Here is a 23,605-nt window from a genome sequence, read left to right as displayed (position 1 = left end):
CAAGATAGAGCAATAATATAAAGGGAAATTCTGAATTAAATTATGTAGAATTACAACAAAATTGATTATTTGATAAATACAAAATCTTTTTTTTTCTTTAATCCAGGAATTTTCCATGAATTTTCCATCGAAGGAAATATTAGAAAAATAGATGAGGGTAATTATTAGTGATGGGATGATTTCAATATTTTTCCCCCGATTCCGATACAATTACCGATTCCATAATAAATTCTCGACTCCAATTCTTTATAAATCTCTAAATATTTAACTATAGATTCAGTATTTTCCCCCCGTTTTCTGTATAAAAACACAGAAAATATGCAGGTATTTTCCTAGACGTAAAAATACACTTTTGGAGGATGATCTATCGATTTTAGCTTTACTGGTAATTCAAAATCAATAAATACTTATTATTTTATCGTTATTGCCAGCAATGGAAGATTTTGCTTTAAACAAAATCAAATAGAAAAAAGGTAATTAAAAGAATCGTTTTGGCATCAGAAAATAGTTACCAATTTTCCCAATTTCGATACTCACAAATTTGTCGATGTTTTCTGATTTCCAATAAATCATCAACACTAGTAATTATAAATTTTACTTATTAGCACATGAATTGAAAATTAAAAGAAATTTTTTTGTACTCCTTGTCAAACAAATTTTGTTGTAAATCTACATAATTTAATTCAGAATTTCCATTTATTATATATATATATATATATATATATATATATATAATAAATGGAAAAAGACGGAGAGGCAAGTTTCACTGATTTTCCTATTCTTCATATTTAGCAATACGTGTGAATTAATCCCTTCCCCATCCTGATAAACATTTCTCTCATTGCATACCTTACCCTTCATCATTTATGCAGACAGATGGGTTAGTGGCTGTTGTTTAAAGAGTTAGACTTTTGTACGTAGCTCACAAAGATTATGCCTCAGGATTGGCTGATCTGTATGAAGTTCTCATTGGTCGCAGATTAACTCACAGGATTGCCGGTTTTTACCCTTAACATAATGTAGATATTAGTAGGTATCTAACTGCTGATGCAATCCTCTGTCTGTATAAGAGCTAAATACAGCCTAAAATGAAGTACTGTTGCCACATCTAGGTAGGAGCTGTTTGATACGTCCTTTATTGCCTTGATAGAGTTCAAAACCAGCTTTGAAACTTAGTTTCTCTTCCCTGCAACCTCTTTCCCGCAGAAGAGACATTGCGAGCATGTCTCTGTTCTATCATTATTTTCATGACTAGTGCATGTCTGAGCTCCAATCTAAGATCCCCCATTGCCAAACTTTCACAAAAACACTCGACTATCTACAACCACTATCAACAATTTCCCCCACTCTCTATCCTTGCCTAAATCTAAACGCAGATTCCATGAACAAAGTTTCTTTCCTAAAACTGCCTGCCTGTAGAATACCGTCCTGCTGGCCTGCTTCCTGGCTGATTACAATATGGTAGCCTTCAAGTCTAATGTAAACAAGTTCTTAATGAGAGATCACCGTAAATCTAAATTCTACACGATTAACAATTACTAAACTACCACCGTACATTCATTAACCCTTATCTTCGAGTGGCCTTCAATAGAGAAAAGATTAAATGAATGAGGTCTTGGAGCACCAGTATCATTAAAAAGCAAAATTAATCAGCAAAGCAGGTACGTCGCGTCTTAACTCTCCACTGCCAGCCTTCAGTTTCACTTGTCTTTTGTATCAACACATTGCATCCGAGACAAGTTTCTATTTTAAAAAAATGTTGGGTTTTACTTAAGATGATAGACTACTGCAGTAGTACCTTTGTGATGCACCCCCTCCTCCTCCCATATAATTATATCAGAAATGCACCAATTTCATGCTTCTAAATTTCATACTAATGAATAATAATAGAGTTGGAAGGATTCGAGAATGTTAATTTTTGTGTCGAAAATTCTGCGCCAATTCAAACTTTGAAAATAAATGGCCTATTAAACCTGTTTTATAGTAATTCATACACTGTTTTTTGGTCAATTCATTTTTTTTAAATTTTGGCTCACATAGCCCTAAAAAGTCATCAATATGCGTCCCCCCCCCTCCTTGCCTTTCGAAAACTTTGGAGACCCCTGTCCTAGAGACTATGTTGATGAATGAAATTGAATTTTGCTTTAAAATTGTCTTATTAGTTAGATCCCATACTTATTGAGGGATACGACACTGGCATTTGTTAGAAACTGACTTCCAAACTAACTTATTTTTGGGCAGATTTTTATTCCTTATTTTTTTTTCTCAAATTCATCTTTTGCATTTTCTGCCAACTTATCCCACTACTTCAATTGTACAACCTTCAAACTGAACACTCATCCACTCTTTCAATGTGACCAAACCAACAAAATCTCCTGTTTTGGACAAATCTTCCTATACTGTCTAGATTTAATCTTCCTCTTAGGTCATCAGATCTAAGCTTGTTTTGAAGATTCACATTACACATCCATCATTCTATATACATTTTGCTCCATACACTGCATGTCCATTGTATCATTTCAACTTACCTTGTGATGATTGTGATCAACCAAACCACCAATCACATAAACTTTATCATCTTCCAATTCAGTGAGAACGTTATCCGATTCACTAGAAAGATAGACAATTTCGGATTTTTCAAATTTCTCTGTGTATTTCTCCAATGTGAAATGGACCTGAGAAGGAAATAAATAAAAATAAACACTTCTATAAACAAATAATCACTACTTGGGGGTGGGGGACATATCCATATTCTAATGAGAAAGAAACGAAAATGTGATAGCTCCTGCAAAAAAGTGTTTAAAACTTTGTAAATTGTGTGAATTGGTTATGTAATTCTTAATTATATTTTTAGTATCGCCTGTACTGAGGATTTCACCTTCCTCCCTCAGACTCGATTAAAATTGACTACTGAGCAAAGAAAAGAAAATATACATGTATATACTAGCAGGGATAACCGGTGTTGCCAGGAGCAAAAGTCTAACATATTTCTATCAAAACCTCTTTCTTTACACACATCTTGAACAAGGAGTCAGCATATGACAAAAAAATAAAAAAATAAATAAAAAATTTTTTTTTTTTGTAAATCACAATTACTTCCATTTAGTTAGTGCTTGAAAAAAAATATGCTGACTAAACCAACACCAATTTACGGTCAAAGAATGGATATATATTTTCTAAATTTTAGATATTATTCATTCGTGGCAATGCCGATAAAAAAAATAGCAACTTTGTGAGTATTTGTTTTGTAGGGCTTTTTTTTTTTTAAATTTTTAGCCAGACATGCATACAACTAACCTTTATATATTTAATAGCCTAGCAAAGCAACCTGGCATTGTCCTGGACTATAAAAACTAAATATAAAAATAGTATCCGTTACAGCTTTAGATTCAAACTTTTATATTTCCTTCTCTTTTTATCTTTCTCTTCACCATCTCCCATTATTCCGTCCTTCCTTTCACTTTAACACATGTAATTCCTTTATTACAGCTATCCCTTTTAAATTTGAATAATATTTCCTAAAGTTTAGATATTATACATCCAGAGCAATGCCGATCAAGAAGATATATAAACTTTGTGGGTCTTTGGTTAGTAGTTTGGTACTTTTAGCTAGATATACAGCAGCATGATAGACAGACAGCAAACATGGTTAAGCATAAAGTTTTTTGTTTGATTATACTTTTTAAAAAAATTTTTCTAATTTTTTTGTATCAATCAAAAAAACAATTTTTCATAAGTATCACTAGCAATTTCGATTCTTCATCAAAGCATCTTCAGGTAAGAAAAAGCAAGTAAACAAAACAAGAGAAATCATTAGACGTCAAAACAAGTTGGTACAATTCCAGAAGAATGTTTACAATTTGAATTCTGGGATGCCAGAATTAGCGTCCGCAGATAAATTGTATTGAAAAATATTTTTGAAGTGTTAATTGCTTCATACATTATTATTGTGTGTTGCTGGGTTTTTATAAAGATAGTTTAGAGTATTTTGAATTAGTTTCAGAATGTAAGATTTTCATTTTATAAAATAAAATTTTGTCTTAAATCAAAGTGGAGAGGGTAGTTCATTTTGTTTTTTATAGCTATTTAATTGAGGTAGAGTTTATCAAGTGCATGGTAAGACTATGGCAAAGGATAGTAGTAGTAAAATCAATGTAGCTAATCATCTAACGACTTCACATGACATTCTTAGGTGATTTTTTGATACTTGAAAAGTTTAATTAATACATTAAAAAAAATGAAAATATTGAAGAAAGATTATATTGTACATATCCGTTATGGAATGAAGTTCTCAGAGAAAAAATAATTCACTTAATTTCATCAAGTAGTTTCTTTTTTTACAGCGAAAAAACAATGTGCTATGATACCAAGCAAAAGGTTCAATTTTTAGGAAGAAAAGTTAGTATTAAAGATGGGGAGGGAGTGTCGGCTCTTTAAACTGAGTTATCTCCCTGTGGCGTGTTCCAAAAATCCAAACAAAAATTTTAAAAATTCAAAGATATCTACCTTCAACGTGCTTTTCAGCTGTATAAAAAAATCTAGTCGATCAAATTAAGTGAAAAAAAATTTTTTTTTTCGGAGATCTTCAGTTCAAAACGGATACGTACAATATAACTTTTTTGATATTTTCATTTTTTAATGCCTTAATTAAACTGTACAAGTACTGATTTTTTTTTTATTCTTTCTCCAGCTTTTTGCATGTTTGTTTATCACTGTAAGATGACTTGACGAAGTATCAAAAGTGCTCACGATACTTATAAAAAACTTAATTATTTTTGATTTTGACAAAAAACAAAAATGTGTAATCAAATAAAAGAATTCTTTAATGTTTAATAATGCTTGCTTAAATGAAAAAATTTCTACCTAAATACACACAACATATATATAATACTAACATGCCGCCTAGTGTTGCCTGATCATAAAATACGCTTAAATATGATATTTTAATTTATCAGAGACAATTCTTTATCAATTATTATATTGTACCCAATATATATAGTAGTAATTTCAAAAATTAAAAAAAATTACATTGGTGCAATCAATTAGAATCGAAACCAAAACATTTAGCTCTCCAGCAGTATTCATTAAAGACAGATAAATATTAAAACTTTTAAAGTAATACAGTTTAACATAAGAATGTATATTTGCACTTTAAGTTGACTTACTCTTGCCAAGTTTCCATTTTTGAACACTTAGAAATTATTTTTACCAGCTAAAAACGAAATTGAAATTTGTTTCGTGGGTCTGACTCTCCTGTATATCAAGTCTATAGATTAAAAATTGACAGTTCGGTAAAGACCGTTTTGTGCACAATATCACATATCAGTAACAAGTTGTAACGTTACATATCTAAAACAATATTTAAGGCTCCCAAAATTTATATTAGAAAAATAAAAAAATATAAATTTATAATTTAAAATATTGCAGCATTAAGAATTTTAATAATGTTAAATTGAATTTTTTAAAAACAATTTTTAATGCTGCAATATTTTAAGTTATAAATCTATTATATTTCTTACTAGAATATCTTGTCTTTTTCAGCTTTAACAACTTGCCTTTTTACTTTTCTAAGCTTAATCTTGACCATATTACCTTTTCATGCTCGTATTTTTCTATGTAATATAATACAAAGGACTTGAAGGAAGCATTTTGAATCCAATTTGCATTTTTTAAACAGTTCATAATAAATTAATGTTTCGTGTTTGTTATTATTCATTTTTTTTTTTTTTTTTGCTATAAGGATTTTTCATTATTATAATTCCTTATTTGAATTTGATGGATTAATAAATATTGTAATTTTTTCAATTTTATTTTCATATTTTTTAATTGCTATATCTAGTATATTGAGCTTTTTATTATCTTGATAAATTCCAAATTTAAAGAAAATACGGTAATCTCCAAAAATACCGTTAGGGCTTACAACATGGCCGCCAGAAGAGTCACGTGATCCGGTTGATCCAAAACATGAATCGTGCAAATGGAAAACGCAGCCTTGAAGGCAAACTTTGACAAACAAAAGTATTTTATTCAGAACAAACAAGTGGTCGACTCGACCACTTGTTTGTTCTGAATAAAATACTTTTTATAAACACTGTTTTAACTAAAAACAACCTAAGATTGTTTCTCAAAGTTTGCCTATTTTTATAACAACATTATATCAACAAAAAATTAAATACAAACAAATTGTGATTGTTTGTCAAAGTTTGCCTTCAAGGCTGCGTTTTCCATTTGCACGATTCATGTTTTGGATCAACCGGATCACGTGACTCTTCTGGCGGCCATGTTGTAAGCCCTAACGGTATTTTTGGAGATTACCGAAAATACTTATATTCATCTTTACAATTCTATTTATATAGAAAATAAAAGCAGTTGGGGGGACGATTGGGCTGGTTCTTTATTACAAGTTAACTATGTCCCGAACACTAGCTAACCAGGCACAGCGAACCAAGGCTGCCTCCATTATGAAAGCAAGCTATTCACGGTTCCAGCAACGAACCTCCTAATGGTGAGGTTCCAGAGTCAATTCAGCATCTTGATTCACTGTCCTGATTTTGAGTTGGTCACCGCAATCTTTCTTTCAGCTTGTTGGTAGTAGTGTTGGATTGATGACTTCATTCATGAAGTAACCTGTGTGTCGTCAAAGGGTGTAGTTAAACCAACGATGGGCAAGTTACCTATATAAAGTGGAGGTATTCGACCATCACTGTCTATGCCACATCCTCAGTGCCCACTGGCAACAGTTCATCCCCAACAGTACAATTCGCACGCTTCTAAAAATCTGTTCTTGATTGTTCTTGTCAAGGTCTTATGTCTGTTCTGATACTACACTTCACTTTTTTGGTCTTGGTTGATGGACGATAAATCCATCATGACTGAGACAATTTTAATTTTTGTTCCTCCCCCCCCCCACATTAAAAACCAACCTTGGTGTCTAACTCTGCCCTCGTGGGGAGGCAAGTAAACAGGAACATACTTGTATCACACATACAGTGAAATAGGGAGGATTACATTGTGAATTAGCTTTCCCGGGAACGCATGTCCAAACCATCCAAGTCGTTGCTGCAATGGGAAAAATGGTAGAGACTTAAGATCGAGGTGTTGGGACACAGTCAGCTTGCTGGCAATACAAGATGCAACCATTGTCAAAGACTTTCAAGACAGTGGCGATGTGGGTGTATTGTATTTGGTGGGTATCAATGAATTTATATCTACTAAAAATGGCGTGTCAACATTTGGAAAAGAAAATTTGTCCCTTGAACAGACATGTTTTCATTTGAATTTTCATCTTTAAAAACACTGTGTAATTAACTCAATTATTAACAACAGCATCCGTCTTTGTGAAACCTCCAAAGAGATTAACATTAAAAACGCATGACTGTCTCCACTTTTTTCACCTTTGATGGATTTTTTTTCACTTGATTGTAAGCATAGAACTGAAAATAGAGTGTGGATAACAATGTTACTTCGGCACATGAGCAATCGCCATTCCTCTATGTATTCCATATTCTGGGCAAACTTTCCCAGACTTCGTATGCAACCACTGAGCCTTTTTGTTCTGGGTGTCCAGGGGTTGGAGGAGTTAAAAAAATAATTTTGCAGGTATGATGAATAGCTACAACAAACAAAGATGCAGAGGCATGCTGATTGAACAATTCTTCATCTTTTATGATGTCATAAAGAATCTTTTCTCCCAAGTCTCCCCCCCACCACTTTAATGGATGACATCACAAAATGATGGCATTAACCATTTATGAATTTTTAGCATTTTTTTTTGTTTTGTTTTTTTTTTTTTTTTACAGTTTTAGTGGATGACGTCATTCATTATGCATGAAGACAAACAAAATCTAGAGTTTTAGGATTATAGAGATTAGAAAAACCAATTTTTGTCCATCTGGACAGTTTTTTTTTTAGTAAATTAATAATAACAATAAATAGAAAAGAAGTTTACTTACATCCCAATTTTTAGAATCTCCAATCATGTCCAGCCTCTCTTTGGTTTGACCATTAATCCCACAAACGTAAAACTGCCAAGATAAACAAATGTTGAAATGAGGATGGGCAGGGGGTTCAAAATTATTAATGAGTTTGGGTTTCAGAAACAGCCATGCGTATGTGTATGTGTATGTGCATGTGGGGGTTACAGCTAAAATTGAACAAAAATAAAACTCATTTTTATAAATATACTAGCGTGGATGCCCAGCATTGCCCGGGTGTTTAGAAGTGTTAAAGAAAAATAAGTTTTGGTAGGCAGGTAGGCTTGAACCCGAAGCCTTGAGGAAAATAGCCTGATAACTTACCATAACACTACGAGGGCAGAGAAATAAGAATGGTTGAAATTAAACGATTAAAAAGTTAAGTGACAGGTACATAAATTTAATGAGGTCAAACATCACGCAATAAGGGAATGACATCACGCACTTAACTTTGGCTACAAGCCAGTTTCTTCAAGATGTTTGGGAAAACCAGCTCCCCATAAAAAGGGGAGTGTCCAAATGAATAGCAATTGTCGGATATGACGGGTTTTTGAACAAATAAGGAAGCATTTCACTGTTACATAACGATATACGTTTATTAAGAAGACACGCACACACACATAACTACAATTCAACCATAATTGATAAGAGTTAAAAGTCCAAATATGATAACTTGAACGAACGGGAATGATGCTCATCTCGCCATTTTCAAAGTCGCTCTGTTTTCCCTCCACTTCTGACTGTTGAAATCGCGAGAATTTAAAGTTTAGGACTTCGGACAAAGGGAGGCGACTTCGCCGAAAGTAAAGATTTACTTCCATTTGCATTATACTTTTATTTCATCCCAACAGATTATATCTCTTAGTCATGTCTGGTTCAGGGTTGTGCAAAAGGTGTACCTCTGCATTCCATGTGGCACAGTGAGAACACCTTGCCCAAGGGTGTCAGAACCCAGAGTAGTTAAGAACTGTGTGACTAATTACTCGTAAGCAAAGAATTTTATATGATCAACTAAGATATTTGTATTTGTTTGGGGGTTTTTTTTTACGGCATATCAGTCTTTTAATTATCTGATGCCAAATACGGTCGTTTGGTAAAAGATTTTATGCATCAATTCTTTATATATCTTCAAATATTTATTTTGTTTGGTTGGTTTGTTTTCGATAAAATAAATTGTCTTTTGCAAAAACACAAAAAATAAATTGCCTTTTGCAAAAACACAAAAAATAGTCTTTTGCAAAAACACAAAAAATAGTCTTTTGCAAAAACACAAAAAATAGTCTTTTGCAAAAACACAAAAAATAGTCTTTTGCAAAAACACAAAAAATAGTCTTTTGCAAAAACACAATAAATTGTCTTTTGCAAAAACACAATAAATTGTCTTTTGCAAAAACACAATAAATTGTCTTTTGCAAAAACACAATAAATTGTCTTTTGCAAAAACACAATAAATTGTCTTTTGCAAAAACACAATAAATTGTCTTTTGCAAAAACACAATAAATTGTCTTTTGCAAAAACACAATAAATTGTCTTTTGCAAAAACACAATAAATTGTCTTTTGCAAAAACACAATAAATTGTCTTTTGCAAAAACACAAAAAATAAATTGTCTTTTGCAAAAACACAAAAAATAAATTGTCTTTTGCAAAAACACAAAAAATAAATTGTCTTTTGCAAAAACACAAAAAATAAATTGTCTTTTGCAAAAACACAAAAAATAGTCTTTTGCAAAAACACAAAAAATAGTCTTTTGCAAAAACACAAAAAATAGTCTTTTGCAAAAACACAAAAAATAGTCTTTTGCAAAAACACAAAAAATAGTCTTTTGCAAAAACACAAAAAATAGTCTTTTGCAAAAACACAATAAATTGTCTTTTGCAAAAACACAATAAATTGTCTTTTGCAAAAACACAATAAATTGTCTTTTGCAAAAACACAATAAATTGTCTTTTGCAAAAACACAATAAATTGTCTTTTGCAAAAACACAATAAATTGTCTTTTGCAAAAACACAATAAATTGTCTTTTGCAAAAACACAATAAATTGTCTTTTGCAAAAACACAATAAATTGTCTTTTGCAAAAACACAATAAATTGTCTTTTGCAAAAACACAATAAATTGTCTTTTGCAAAAACACAAAAAATAAATTGTCTTTTGCAAAAACACAAAAAATAAATTGTCTTTTGCAAAAACACAAAAAATAAATTGTCTTTTGCAAAAACACAAAAAATAAATTGTCTTTTGCAAAAACACAAAAAATAAATTGTCTTTTGCAAAAACACAAAAAATAAATTGTCTTTTGCAAAAACACAAAAAATAAATTGTCTTTTGCAAAAACACAAAAAATAAATTGTCTTTTGCAAAAACACAAAAAATAAATTGTCTTTTGCAAAAACACAAAAAATAAATTGTCTTTTGCAAAAACACAAAAAATAAATTGTCTTTTGCAAAAACACAAAAAATAAATTGTCTTTTGCAAAAACACAAAAAATAAATTGTCTTTTGCAAAAACACAAAAAATAAATTGTCTTTTGCAAAAACACAAAAAATAAATTGTCTTTTGCAAAAACACAAAAAATAAATTGTCTTTTGCAAAAACACAAAAAATAAATTGTCTTTTGCAAAAACACAAAAAATAAATTGTCTTTTGCAAAAACACAAAAAATAAATTGTCTTTTGCAAAAACACAAAAAATAAATTGTCTTTTGCAAAAACACAAAAAATAAATTGTCTTTTGCAAAAACACAAAAAATAAATTGTCTTTTGCAAAAACACAAAAAATAAATTGTCTTTTGCAAAAACAGATAAAAAATCAATAACATAAGTTTGGTGCATTTTAGGTCAGGAAGCCAGTTTTCTGACAGTGCAATGTGCCAACAACAGTTATTTCACTAGCGTTGGCTTGATTTAGAAGCAGGTTGGAATAGGGCATCTTTCCTAATGGTCACTGGTGGGTTTTATGCTAGTTTTTAATGAAACATTCTTAATTGGTGTTGTTTAAAAATCAAATATGGTTTAATTTTAAAATCTTTACTGACTAAATGGCAATCATGATTTCATTTCCTTATTCATTTCAGACAGTGACGTTTGAACCGGATAACCATTGCTAGTCACTCAAATCTGCAACCAATAATCTACAAAGCACAAAGTTCAAGAAAAACAGATTAATAAAAAATCTATCTGTAAATGCTCCTGTAATTATTTCATGCATGCCATTTATGCTTAGAAAAAAAAAAAAATGCAAACTTTTGACTGAACGTTCGTAGGCACATTCTTAACTACTGCATCGATACAAACTCAAGCAATAACCTGAACATTGACTCGACCTGTAATGTCAATACATACTCTAACAATAAGTTAGATACTGACTCAATTAATAGTGCCAATATGCATTCAAACCCTAACGTCAACACGGATTCAACTAGTAACGTCAACACAAGCTCAAATAATAACATCAACACGGACTAAGAAGGACATACAAAGTCACTAACGAATGACTTCAGTCTCGTCCTTATATCGCTTCTGAGTGTGTTTATTGTTGTATCTCAAGAGGTATCTGGTGGCACACGGTTTTCAAGCACTTTCACCCCTCCCCCTCCATTTTGTTATCGTCAAGCAAAGTAGTCTCCCTACACTTGCTACAGGCTTGTTTGACTAAAATCAAATTAAAAAAAAATGATCCAATACAGAATGTTCTTAAAATATATTTTTTTTTAATTTCAACTAGTGGGACCTGTGGAAATTCCACAGTGGGCTCTTTCTTTGTAAATGTTCAGCGTAACTGGAGACGCCGTGATCTTATTGTAGCTCTTTTGTTAAAACTGCAAAAGTATGTATCTAAGCTAGCAGGGACGTCCGGCATAGCCCGATCATAAAATACACTTAAATATATGTTAATTTAAGCAAATTTCATATATACTATTATAGAGTCAATTTTCTATCAATTCTTATATAGTTGTGATTGTGAGTTCAAAAAATAAAAAAATATATCCATATGACTTGGGTGCATCAGCTTGAATCAAAACAGAAACCAAAACTTCTGAAGAAAAAAAAAAACATATGTAGATATAACTTGAGTGCCATCAGCTATAATCGAAACCAAAACCAAAACTTTGGAAGAATTCTTGGTAAAATTATTTATTACAAGAAATGGAAGGTCATAAATTAAACGACAATCATTTGGAAGAAAAAAGATGTAAGTGTAACGCACAAAATAACACACGCTATTGTATTAATATATAGATGAATCTTAATATAACACACAAAATAACACACGCTATCATATTAATATATAGATGAATCTTAATATAACACACAAAATAACACACGCTATCATATTAATATATAGATGAATCTTAAGAGTAAATAAGAAAACTTTTGAGGAATATTCTGTATTGTTTTTTTTTTTTCAATGATGTTTGATTTTAGTCAAACAGACTCGCAGCAGACATCGGGGAGGCCTTTGCTTGATGATAATCCACCATTCTATTATATGAAGAAGTAAATTTTACCTGAAGAGGATTTTCTGCACGTCTGTTAGCTGAATAGCAGGATTGCAGCTGTTTCACCAATTTCATCACATCCTAACAGAAATAAAACATTAGAAATGTTATCAAACTTTCTTTTTTGTTTTTTTTTAAAATCATCGTTTACACATTGAAAAAAAAAAAAAAAAAAAAAAAAAAAAAAAAAAACCATCTAAATGAGTAATTAAAGTCTTTTTTTGGTCCCCCGAGAAAAGGAGGGTGAACCTGTAAATTCACCCTCGTCCGTTTTTTTTTTGGTTTTTTTTTTACTACATAGGAATCACCACTTATCAAGGCCTGAAGGCCACTCGAGAATAAGGTTTAATGAGTATACATTAGTCAATATGATTATAGCGTAGTAAACCTAAGTAGTGGAAATTTTGTAAATTAGATTACTTGAGGAACGATTGATCAAGAACTGTTTTACATTGGACTTGAAGACAATCAGATTGTAGTCAGCTGGAAAGCAGACAATCGAAAGAGAGTTCCACAGGCGTGCAGTTCTAAGAAAGAAGCTTTGTTCATGGAATCTACATTTAGGTTTAGGCACAGATAAAGAGTGTGGGAAATCTTTGGTGCTTGTATCATCAAGTGAAAGATTGTTTCAGCAATCTGTCCCACTAAAATCGCCCATTTTTCAATCAAATCGATTGATTTCTTGGAGTCACCGCGGTGCACTGGAAGGAAACTTCACATGCCTCCCTGCAGTGAACTAGTGCATAATGAATTATAGTCTACATTGCACTATAAAAAAAAACTTACTGTTGATATTATAGAATTATTTTAATCACTTAAATTAAAGCTAAAAATGCAAAAGTCAATCATAGATCAGTTGTGCTCTAAACATAAACATTCATTTCAAACGCTTCCCTATCATATTTAAGAACCTACCGTTGATTTTATACGTCAGGTCCGTCTGCTGGATTTTTTTTTTGATTATCAATTTTTGATACAAAACCTTTATAAGAACACTCCCAAACACAAAGAACATTTGTGTGAAATTAAAAAAAAAAAATTGTCCCAGCTGTTTTGGAATACATAAGAAACGAACTCACAAGTACACACAAAGTGCATTTTATAGATAGATAGATAGATCCAGTAATATCATACAAATTAAATTTCCGTTCGTCTGTCCACACTTTTCTCAATAACTACACCTTGGAATTTTTTTGAATTTTGTACAAACATTAAACATGATATGATTAAAAAGTAACAGAATGGATTTTCCAGGAAAACTTCAGTTGCTCCCCTGGGAGGCCGGCGGGGGTGGGGGGCTTTTTGAGTTAAATGGCTAAAATTGACACTTTTGTGCTTATTAAAAATAATTGATGCCTTGGATTTTTATAAAACTTTCTGAAAAGTTGTAACTGATTTCTATATAATTTTGTTTGTCTATACTTCACGATAACTCTTGGGTGTACCCCAGCGGGTTCTTTTAGGGCTAATAAAAACACTCCATCTTTGTTAGTATTTTACTATATTTGTCCAAAATTTCTGTGTATGTCTATTTAGCAATTTTGCATGGTACTGAACCTCAAATTTAAATATGTTAAGGTCCTAGGGATTTGGGGGTTGAATAGGGGGGGGGGGGGAATGATGGACTTGGTCATTTCTTTTTTTGCATGGTGCAGAACTCAAATTTACATGTGTTACACCATCTGTTCATTTTCACCAGGATTTGATGTCCCCTTGGGACTTTGGGGCTAAATGGGGAGGGGGGGGGGAATGCTGAACTTAGTCATTTTTTTTTATACCTCGTTCACTGTGCACTCACGGGGGACCATGTATGCTTCACTTGCTTCATTTACTATCGCTGTCTTTGTAAGTGCCTTTGTAGATGCCTAGGGAAAGGCAAAGACTAAGGTAGTGAACCCCAACAAAGAATCTGGTTTTGTAGTCCCAATACGCATATGGTGAAGCTCTCCAAAACCTTTCCGGTAACTCCTGCAGCTGCGCTGGCTCAGACCATATTTGCTTGCCTTTCCGTTAGACTTTGTAATTCCGAGAGGGGGACCCTGGTAACTGGCCAAACCTGTATCAGAACTAATTCCAGCTTCGAACTGTATAGCAACAGCAGATGCTGCGGTGCACCAGACTAGATGCAAAATGCCATCATCTTATTAGACAGAAGGTTGATATCAACAACTTTGTAATGAAATGAGAGGTTTAAATGAAGAGTAAACTTGGATGGTATGGCAATGTTAAAAAGAATGGTCGAGAGTCAAACAACTGAGATAGCAGGGTCAGCCCAACAAAATCATGAGAGAAATAGTTAAGGATGGATTCATAAATAAAGACTTCGTCAGAGATAAGTTAGTGTGGAAACCGATTTCTACAAAATGTTAAATACACACCAGCATGTAAAACGGAAATTCCATGCTGAATCATTCAAGCCTGAAACCCCATCTCCAAATTTTATTTTAACACTATGTCATCTTTAATTGAATTTTTTTTTTTTTATAAGGGAGTCACCACTTATTAAGGCCCGAAAGCCACTTGAGGATAAAGGTTGATGACTAAGGTGATAGTGTAATAATCAATAATGGTGTAAGTTGGGTAGAATTTGATGATTTAAGGGGACAGTTCAACAAGAACTTGTTTACATTGGACTTGAAGGCTACGATATTGTAGTTGGCTGAGGCAGACCAGCAGAACAGTGTTCCACAGGTAGGCAGTTCTAAGAAAGAAGCTTTGTTCATAGAATCCGAGTTTAGATTTAAGCACAGATAGGGAGTAAGGGAAATGGTTGATAGTGGTTGTAGCTAGTCAAGTGTTTTTTGGGGTGTTTTTTAGAAATTCCGGTAAGGGGGGGGGTCATAAATTAGAGCTTAGACAAGCACTTGTCATGAAGTAAATTAGACCAAATCTTTTTTTTTTTTTTTTTTTTTTTTTTTTTGAGTCAGACAGTGCCTAAAATCTGATTATGGTCGTTTACAAAAACAGCAGGTTGAAGCCAAAACTTAAAATTGCTTTGAAAACTTTTAGTGGTAATTTATTACAAAGGAGGCCATAAATTGAAATATCTACCATTTTGCATAATATCTAATGACCTGGACAATGACATTTTCTTTGAATATCAAACCTCAGGTAAATGTTGTTGAATTGATCAAGGAGACTCTTCCCCATGTCAAAACAGTGGAATCTTTCAATGATATGTGTGCTAAGTAACACAAAAATTATAACATTTTTTTTTTTTTAACTTCTGCCACAATAAAACAGACTTCCATATTGATGGAATCTGATCATTCTTTGCTAGCAGCCATAGTAAATCTCCATGGTGGCACCATGAAAAGGACTATTTGTAGGACTAGTTTGCAAAGACTCATAGACAATCAACTTCTGACATTCAAGGCCGTTAAATCCATCTGGAAAACTAATTTCACCAGCTATAATCCATAATGGTCATTGAGAAAAGAGAGATGATGCCAGTAAAGGAGAATCTGAGTTTGAGATATGCTAACAAAGTATTGAGTATTGTCTTTGGCACAAGCTGCCATCATAGAGTGCCTAAATCTGAACACATTATTGAAGGCAAGCAACTCAGTACCTACACAGTCTGCTTTTACAGGTCTATAGATAAAAAATATGTTGAGTAAATAGGTTGAGAAGTGTCCACACACACATTCTCACTCTTATAGATATATAGATCAGTCATCTGTGTCTTTAGTAACTTATACAGTGACAAATGTTCACTATACAGGGCTCTACATTGCAAGTCAGGTACGTCCAAGGATGGAGTACTGTTGCCACATCTGGGCAGGAGCTGCTAGAAAGGACTTATCCTGCCTTGATAGAGTTCAAAATAGATTTTGTAGCCTCATAGGGGATGTCCTTTTCTCTTCCCTGCAACCTCTTTCTCATAGAAGAAATGTTGTGAGTTTGTCTCTGCTTTATCGTTATTTCCATGGCAAGTGCTCGGCTGAGCTTCAATCTATGGTCCCCCCCCCTCGCCAGACTTTCACAAGAAACACCTGTCTAGCAGAAAACACTATCACTAATTTCCCCCACTCTTTATCTGTGCCTAAACCTAAATGTAGACTCCATGAACAAAGCTGCTTTCTTAGAACTGCACGCCTATGGAATTGTCTTCCGTTTTCCTGCTTTCCAGCTGACTACGATATGGTTGTCTCCATATCTAACGTAAACAAGTTTTTGATGAACTGTTCCATGTGAGTTAACAAATTTACCGAATTTCCATTATTAATGATTACAATATTGTCCAATTTCTATTGTACACTCTTTAACCCTTATCCTCGAGTGGCCTCTTGGCCTTGATAAGTGGTGATGCCTGTGTAAAAAGAAAAAAAAAAGTGCAACACTACCATTTGCAAGTGATTTTTCACAGCAGTGATTAGAAATAATGAACGCTTATCTTTTGGCGATTGTATTTCTTTCACCGACAATCTTCCAAAACTTATTACTGAGTGAAAAATCTTTTCAACTTTTTTTTTTTTTTTTTTTTTTTTTAAAGAAAACGAACAAAGTCAAATTATTTAAACAATAAAAGTTTATAGAAGAATATACTTTTTTTTTTTTTTTAACAAAGGCTGTTTAAAAAAAACATCTGAAGAAATTCGAATGTTTATACCTTCAAGTATCAACATAAAATTTGATGTATATTTAGAATTACACTTATTTAAAAATATACAGAAAAAAAACTTTATTATGTACATAATCGTCACAGAACGAAAATGTCATATTCCAAAAATCATGTGGGTTTGGCTAGTAACTTTTCTATTTGGCAGTCATGCACTTGACATACTTAGACTATTCCCAGTAGCATTTGTTTTAGAATCAACAACTTATGGTTGCTTGCACTTCTATGGCAAATGCAAGTGAAGATCCAAGAAGCATCAGCATCAGCATCCAGTGGCTTCAAAACTGCTAAATTGGAAAAATTCCCTGAAACAGTCCCGAGACATACCCAAGAGTTATCGTGAAATATAGACAAACATAATAGACGCACTGAGACTAAAGCTGCTTTCAGGACTGCCAGCAACCACTGTAAAAGAGTAATAAAAAATGCAAGAGAGCTATATGCCCAGTCTGTTAAATCCAAGGTAGCTGATCAGCGGCTTGGTTCCCACCAGTTTTGGCAAATAACAAATAGGATCCTGAACAGAAGTGTGCGTTCTATCCCAACCATTATCAATGGACCAGAGGTCATCTCGTCAGCGTCAGACAAGGCCAAACTATTTGCAAAGAACTTTGCAGCTAATTCTACCCTATGCGACGAAGGCCATCAACTCCCCATATTTCCTCCTATAACACAGAACAAGCTAGGTAACATACAAATATCCGTGCATGAGGTCGCCAAGCTAATCAAGAACCTAGATTCCAGTAAAGCAACTGGCCCTGATGGCATCCCAATTATAGTGTTAAAAAAAGCTTCAACCAGAACTTGCTCCCATACTTACGAAACTATTTAGGCGCTGCCTTAAGGAGAAGTGCTTTCCGACTCCCTGGAAGACCTACTCAGTTTGCCCTGTATTTAAGAATTCAGGTGATAAGTCATCTCCCTCTCAGTACAGACCAATAAGTCTCCTGTGTGTTATGAGTAAGTTGCTGGAATCCATATTAAATAGAGAAATAGTCAACCACCTCAGCAGGAATAACCTTCTTAGTGACACACAATATGGTTTCCGCTCTGCAAGATCTACCGCAGATGTGCTGATGGTTATATCCCACAGGATTAGTGAATCTCTTGACAAAGGCTTCCTTTCTAGGGCAATTGCTCTTGACATATCAAAGGCCTTCGACAAGGTATGGCATAAGGGTCTACTTCACAAGATTTCCAGCTACGGTATAACTGGAAATGTTTTCTCAATCATTAAATCATTTCTCTCCGATAGGTTCATAAGAGTAGTGGTAGATGGACAAAAATCGGAGGCCTGCAATATAAATGCTGGAGTCCTTCAGGGGTCAATCCTAGGCCCAACTCTCTTCCTGATCTACATCAATGACCTCCCTAAACACATACTTAAATCATTCGTTGACATCTATGCTGATTATACAACCATCTCCGGCAACACATCAAAGGCTGTAAATGACAAAGTTCTGATTCTCTCTCCTCTGATCTCGAGCGCGTGGTTCAGTGGGGGAAGATGTGGCTGGTTACCTTTAATGCATCCAAAACCAAACTCCTATCTTTACATCATCAACGCTCTGATCCCCATCTGGCATCAATTGTGATGGATGGCTCTCGTCTGGGTGAGGCCCCATGTTTTGACAAGCTCCTGGGTTTGACCTTTACTCCTGATCTGAAATGGAACACGTACATCAAGTCTGTTGCCAAGGTCGCTGGAAAGATGGTGGGATCTTTCTACCGCTCCAGAAGATATCTCACTACTGATGCAATTCTCTATCTATATAAAAGCCAAGTACGTCCAAGGATGGAATACTGTTGCCATATCTGGGCAGGAGCTGCTAAAAACAGCCTATCCTGCCTTGACAGAGTACAAAATAGACTTCGTGGCTTAGTGGGGGATGCCCTTTTCTCTACCCTGCAACCTCTCTCCCACAGAAGAGACGTTGCGAGCCTATCCTTGTTTTATCGTTATTTCCATGGCAGATGCTCGTCTGAACTCCAATCTCTGGTCCCCCCTCGTCAATCTTTCACGAAAAATACCCGTCTAGCTGAATCCACTGTGAAAAATTTCCCCCACTCTATATCTGTGCCTAAATCAAAACGCGGATTCCATGAACAAAGCTTCTCTCTTAGAACTGCACGCCTGTGGAACTGTTCCGTCTGCCTGCTTCCCACCGGACTACAACTTGGATGTCTTCAAGTCCAAAATTAACAAATTCCTAATGAACCGCCCCCTTAAGTAAACACTTCATCAAATCTCCACACTAACGTAATGTACTTGCAATAACCCTTATCCCTGAGTGGCTTCCGGGCCTTGATAAGTGGTGATCACTGTGTAAAAAAAAAAATTAAAAAAAAAAAATTAAAAATTTATTATCATATTTATAATTATATTTATAAATATAATAATACTTATAATTATAAAAGTTAATTACAATTTTTCAGAAAGTTTTATAAAAAAATCCAAAGCATCAATTTTTTTAATAAGCACAAAAGTGTCAATTTTAGCCATTTTAACCAGAAAGGCACCCCTGGGGAGGGGGATGGGCACAGTTTTCCACGGAAAATCTGTTCTGTCACTTTTTCACTCATATCATGTTTAATGTTTGTGCAAAATTTCAAAAAATTTCAAGGAATAGTTATTGAGAAAAGTGCAGACAGACTAACAGACAAGGGTGGAATTACAGATCTACCCTTCTTTTGTCGGGGGACTAAAAACCATATATATATTCAATAGTTTTGTTGATAAAACAAGTTTTTATTTTTATAAATTGAAGTGAAAATTGGCTGGAAATTTTAGCTGTCTTTACTAAGTATTCAGGAAGACCAGACGTTGCCTGGGACGAAATGAAGATCAACAAATATTCCACTTTCAATACTTTATCAAAATCGGTGAAATTGTCCAGTTTCCAATCAAATCAATTGATTTCCTGCTACCTACAAAAAGACAATAGTCGAGAAGTATTTTCCATTTATTTTTGATTCTCTTTTCCTCTTTACTACTTCTTCACTCATTTTTTGTTTCCTGTTTAAAACACAGCAGAAAAATTCGCAGTTTTCATTCCTTAGATCTTTCTTTCATATTGTATATCGTAGTTTTCTCAGCTGCAGTGATTTTGTAATAAAAAAAAAAAAAAAAAAAAAAATGCAAATGCAAGAATATAGTCATTTTTCTTAAAACAGTAATTGTAAGAAAAATTTTTTTCAACTGTTAGTAAAATAGATTTATCTCCCTTAGACCAATAAATTAAGATTCTGAATTGCTACAAACGAAGACTAAAAATAAAAGAAACTTGATGAGTTTATCAACAATTATGGCTAAGAAAAAAAAATACTTGCTATTAATCTAGCTTTAAATGTTCTTTTTAGATGTATAACTTATGTTACATTATTTTTTAAAAAAAATCTATTGTAATTTAAAAAAATAGTTTTCATTCAAATTATCTCCCTTGAAAATTTCGCCATTGTATCACACTAAGTTTATAAACAGCTGTAATTTAAAAAGGAAAATTTTAATTTAAATTACCTCTCTTAAAATTAATGAATATAATATAGTAAAAAGATTTTGGTAATTTATTCTTAAATCACTTTATCAACAAAACACACACACACACACATATATATATATATATGTGTATGTATGTATGTATATGTATGTATATTTATTATTTTTTAAAACTAATCTACGTACATGCCTGTTTATAATGAATTAATCTTTTTGGCCAATTTTTCGATATTTGTCATTCGAGAGATTGATCTTTCTAACAATACCAATTTTGCCAGTGTTTGTTGCGTGTGCCGAAAGTTTTTGGCAGACATACAAACACACTAACACATTTTGCCTTTTATACAAAAGATGTTTGTATGTGCAACACAACGCAAATGAGCACATGGGAAACTAGCAGCAGCTATAGGATAGCTAGTTTTTGAAGATATTAGCAGCAGTAGCCAAAAAAGCACATATGCAAATCAGGAAGTGTGCGCAGGCTTGCATGATAAGATAAAAGGGCAGCACGTAGTCAAGGAGAAGCAAAGTGCGCACCAAGGAAGATGAACGTGTAAAGTGCAAACAAACGAATCGGAGTGAATTACTTACTGGATCTAATCCCTTCTTTGTTGGGGGACAAAAAGAAAAGAAAAAAAAAACATTAAAAAAAAAAAAAAAAACTGTAAATTATCTTTCTCTTTCCTCTCTCGCTGACAACTTTTCTTGAACTTTTTGCATCGATATGACAATTTTTGCTCAGTGAATTTGATTAAAAAATAAGTGCATTACTCAGTAACTTGAATATCTTTTCTTGTTTTATTTTTCTTCCTTTTTTTTTGTTACATCTATAATTAGTTTTGAATAAATAAAATTTATATTAATTATTTAATGGTGTCGTCTTTGATATTTTTGCAGGTGTTCATTGTTCAACATTTTTTTTTATCCGTGTCTTGAGAATAGGATGACCCATCCCCATGTTTCAGTGTTATTTTTGCCATGGATCACAGGAATTTACTTATTTACTTTATCAATTTGTCTTGTAACAAAGCATACGCACATATATACTAGCAGGTCACACGTAAAATTTATATTTATTATAAACAGAAATACTGTAGGTATTAAATGCAATGTTAAATTCCTTAAAACGTAAAAGTAAAAAAAAAAATGAAGTAAAAAAGAAAACAAATGGAAAGAAACTGAAACATGTGCATACAAGTATTATGTTTTTTTTTTTCCAAACAGTTTACTTCTTGTAAGTAAAAAAAAAAAAAAAAAAATATTCAAGCTGAGATCGAAACCAAAACCTAAAGACAGTATGATAACCATTAGGCCAGTCTGACACGATCTTTTAAAAGTGTTTTCAAACCTACTTATTCTTAACATAAGTAATCTGTCATGTGAACGATTCACATATGCGCATTAGTGAAACAGTTGACAAACAGATAAAAAGCCAATGATCCCCAAGTACCAATTTTTCAACTCTGACCGCTTAGTAGCCCTTTATTCTGGATGAAAAGCAATTAAAAAGTTTTCCACGTATCTGAATATCCTATATACCAAATTCAAGCCTGTAGATCAAGAATTTGTTGAGTACATAAGTTGAAAAATGTCCTCACACACATTCTCACTTATACAGATTATAATTTGTTTTTAAATCAATATAATGCATTTTTCCTGTCTTCTTGTTTTTACTCAAAATATGCAGATATGTATGAATATAATTTAGTATAAAAAAAAAAAAAAAAAAAAAAAAAAAAAAAAAAAAACATTTAAATCATAAAATTTGCAAGTTTTAATATTCAAGAAGTTTCTAGAATCCTGTTACTATTTTTTGTTTTATAAAAATCATACAATAGATATATGGATGTTCGTTCGTTGGAACATCAATGAACAATCTGGTCATCCTGAGGGGATGATGGATAACATTCCAAATTATGAAGCAAAACTTGTATAATCCCAAACCAACCCTCTCCCGAGTCAACACTGCTTGATTCCAGTGGAAAGGAGAAGTTCAGGATGACTGGAAACGATGAGCACATACAGCACTTGATATTCTCAAATGGTCACTCAATTTAGTATTGACCAGGCTCAACTATGCTTAACTTTAGTGAGCTAACGGGAACTGATATGTCAGCGTGGTCATGGCATACATGTATAGATGTGTATATGTAATATGAATCTTAAATACAGGCTTAGATTTGATGACTAGAGTTAGGACAACAGCATATTCTTTTCATGGTTTTGACTCGAGTGTGTATCCGTTGATATCTTTATTACTATAGAGTGGTGGTTCTTGATTGATTAACTGCTTCTGTGTCAGATATATTCTCGAGAGTAAAAACAATGAAAAGAATATTCCAACGTCATAGCCCTACTCATGACATCAGAGGAAGATGTGTGCAAAACAAGAGACTTTGTTGGTTTGGTCACATTGAAAGGATGAGAGATCTTAGGTTAGTAGTTTGGGATCAGTTAAGGAGAAAAGCAAGTACAACATGGAAGGAAATGATAAGGATGTCTTTGAGAGAAAGAGGGATAAATAAGGACCTGGGCAAAAGCCATTCAAAACATGCCAACATGTGAAATGAACGTTAAAACCAAATATGGTGATGTTTAGGATACCTTTTCTGACATGAATTCATCAAATGAACAATCAACGACAACTCGGATCCGACACTCTGAATTCTTCATAGCGTTCAACTTGAGCGCCTTTCTGGAAGGGCCCAGACTGATGCCCTGTAAACGGGCATCTGCATAGCGTTTTTTTCTTTTGGCTCGTTCTTTCTTCCTGCAAGAAAAAGATGGGGAGAATTGAAAAGTCATTGAAACAAAATGGCAGACACAAAGGACGTGTTAATGTTAGATACAACCAAAAAATAAGTTATTTCCCTTGGATCATAGATGGGAGTTATTGCACTTGGGGGGAAAAGGAGATCAGCCATGATAGTTTGAGAGGTAAAAAAATGTGTTGCGCAACACAGACTAATCATTATGCATGTAGCTGCTTCTACCTTACCATTTAATCTGTAAG

General features: G+C 33.2%; 1 protein-coding gene across 5 annotated transcripts in view; it reads right to left on the bottom strand.

The window, feature by feature from the left end:
- The window catches only part of LOC145266393 (tRNA methyltransferase 10 homolog A-like), a 144,814-nt gene that overhangs the window by 14,797 nt on the left and 106,412 nt on the right, over positions 1-23,605 (bottom strand). For all 5 annotated transcript variants that reach the window (XM_080122031.1, XM_080122030.1, XM_080122029.1 and 2 more), the window contains 4 exons: positions 23,197-23,362; positions 12,485-12,556; positions 7,953-8,024; positions 2,529-2,675 (listed from right to left, as the gene is read on the bottom strand). In XM_080122031.1, coding sequence (XP_079978157.1) covers positions 2,529-2,675; positions 7,953-8,024; positions 12,485-12,556; positions 23,197-23,362 — 457 coding nt within the window. The remainder of the gene's footprint in view (positions 1-2,528; positions 2,676-7,952; positions 8,025-12,484; positions 12,557-23,196; positions 23,363-23,605) is intronic.

This window comes from Euprymna scolopes, chromosome 41, assembly GCF_053919585.1.
Source record: "Euprymna scolopes isolate OS-2025 chromosome 41, ASM5391958v1, whole genome shotgun sequence".
NCBI classification, from domain to species: domain Eukaryota; kingdom Metazoa; phylum Mollusca; class Cephalopoda; order Sepiida; family Sepiolidae; genus Euprymna; species Euprymna scolopes.
Note: the sequence above shows the minus strand (reverse complement) of the source record. Positions and strands in the feature narration are given on the sequence as shown.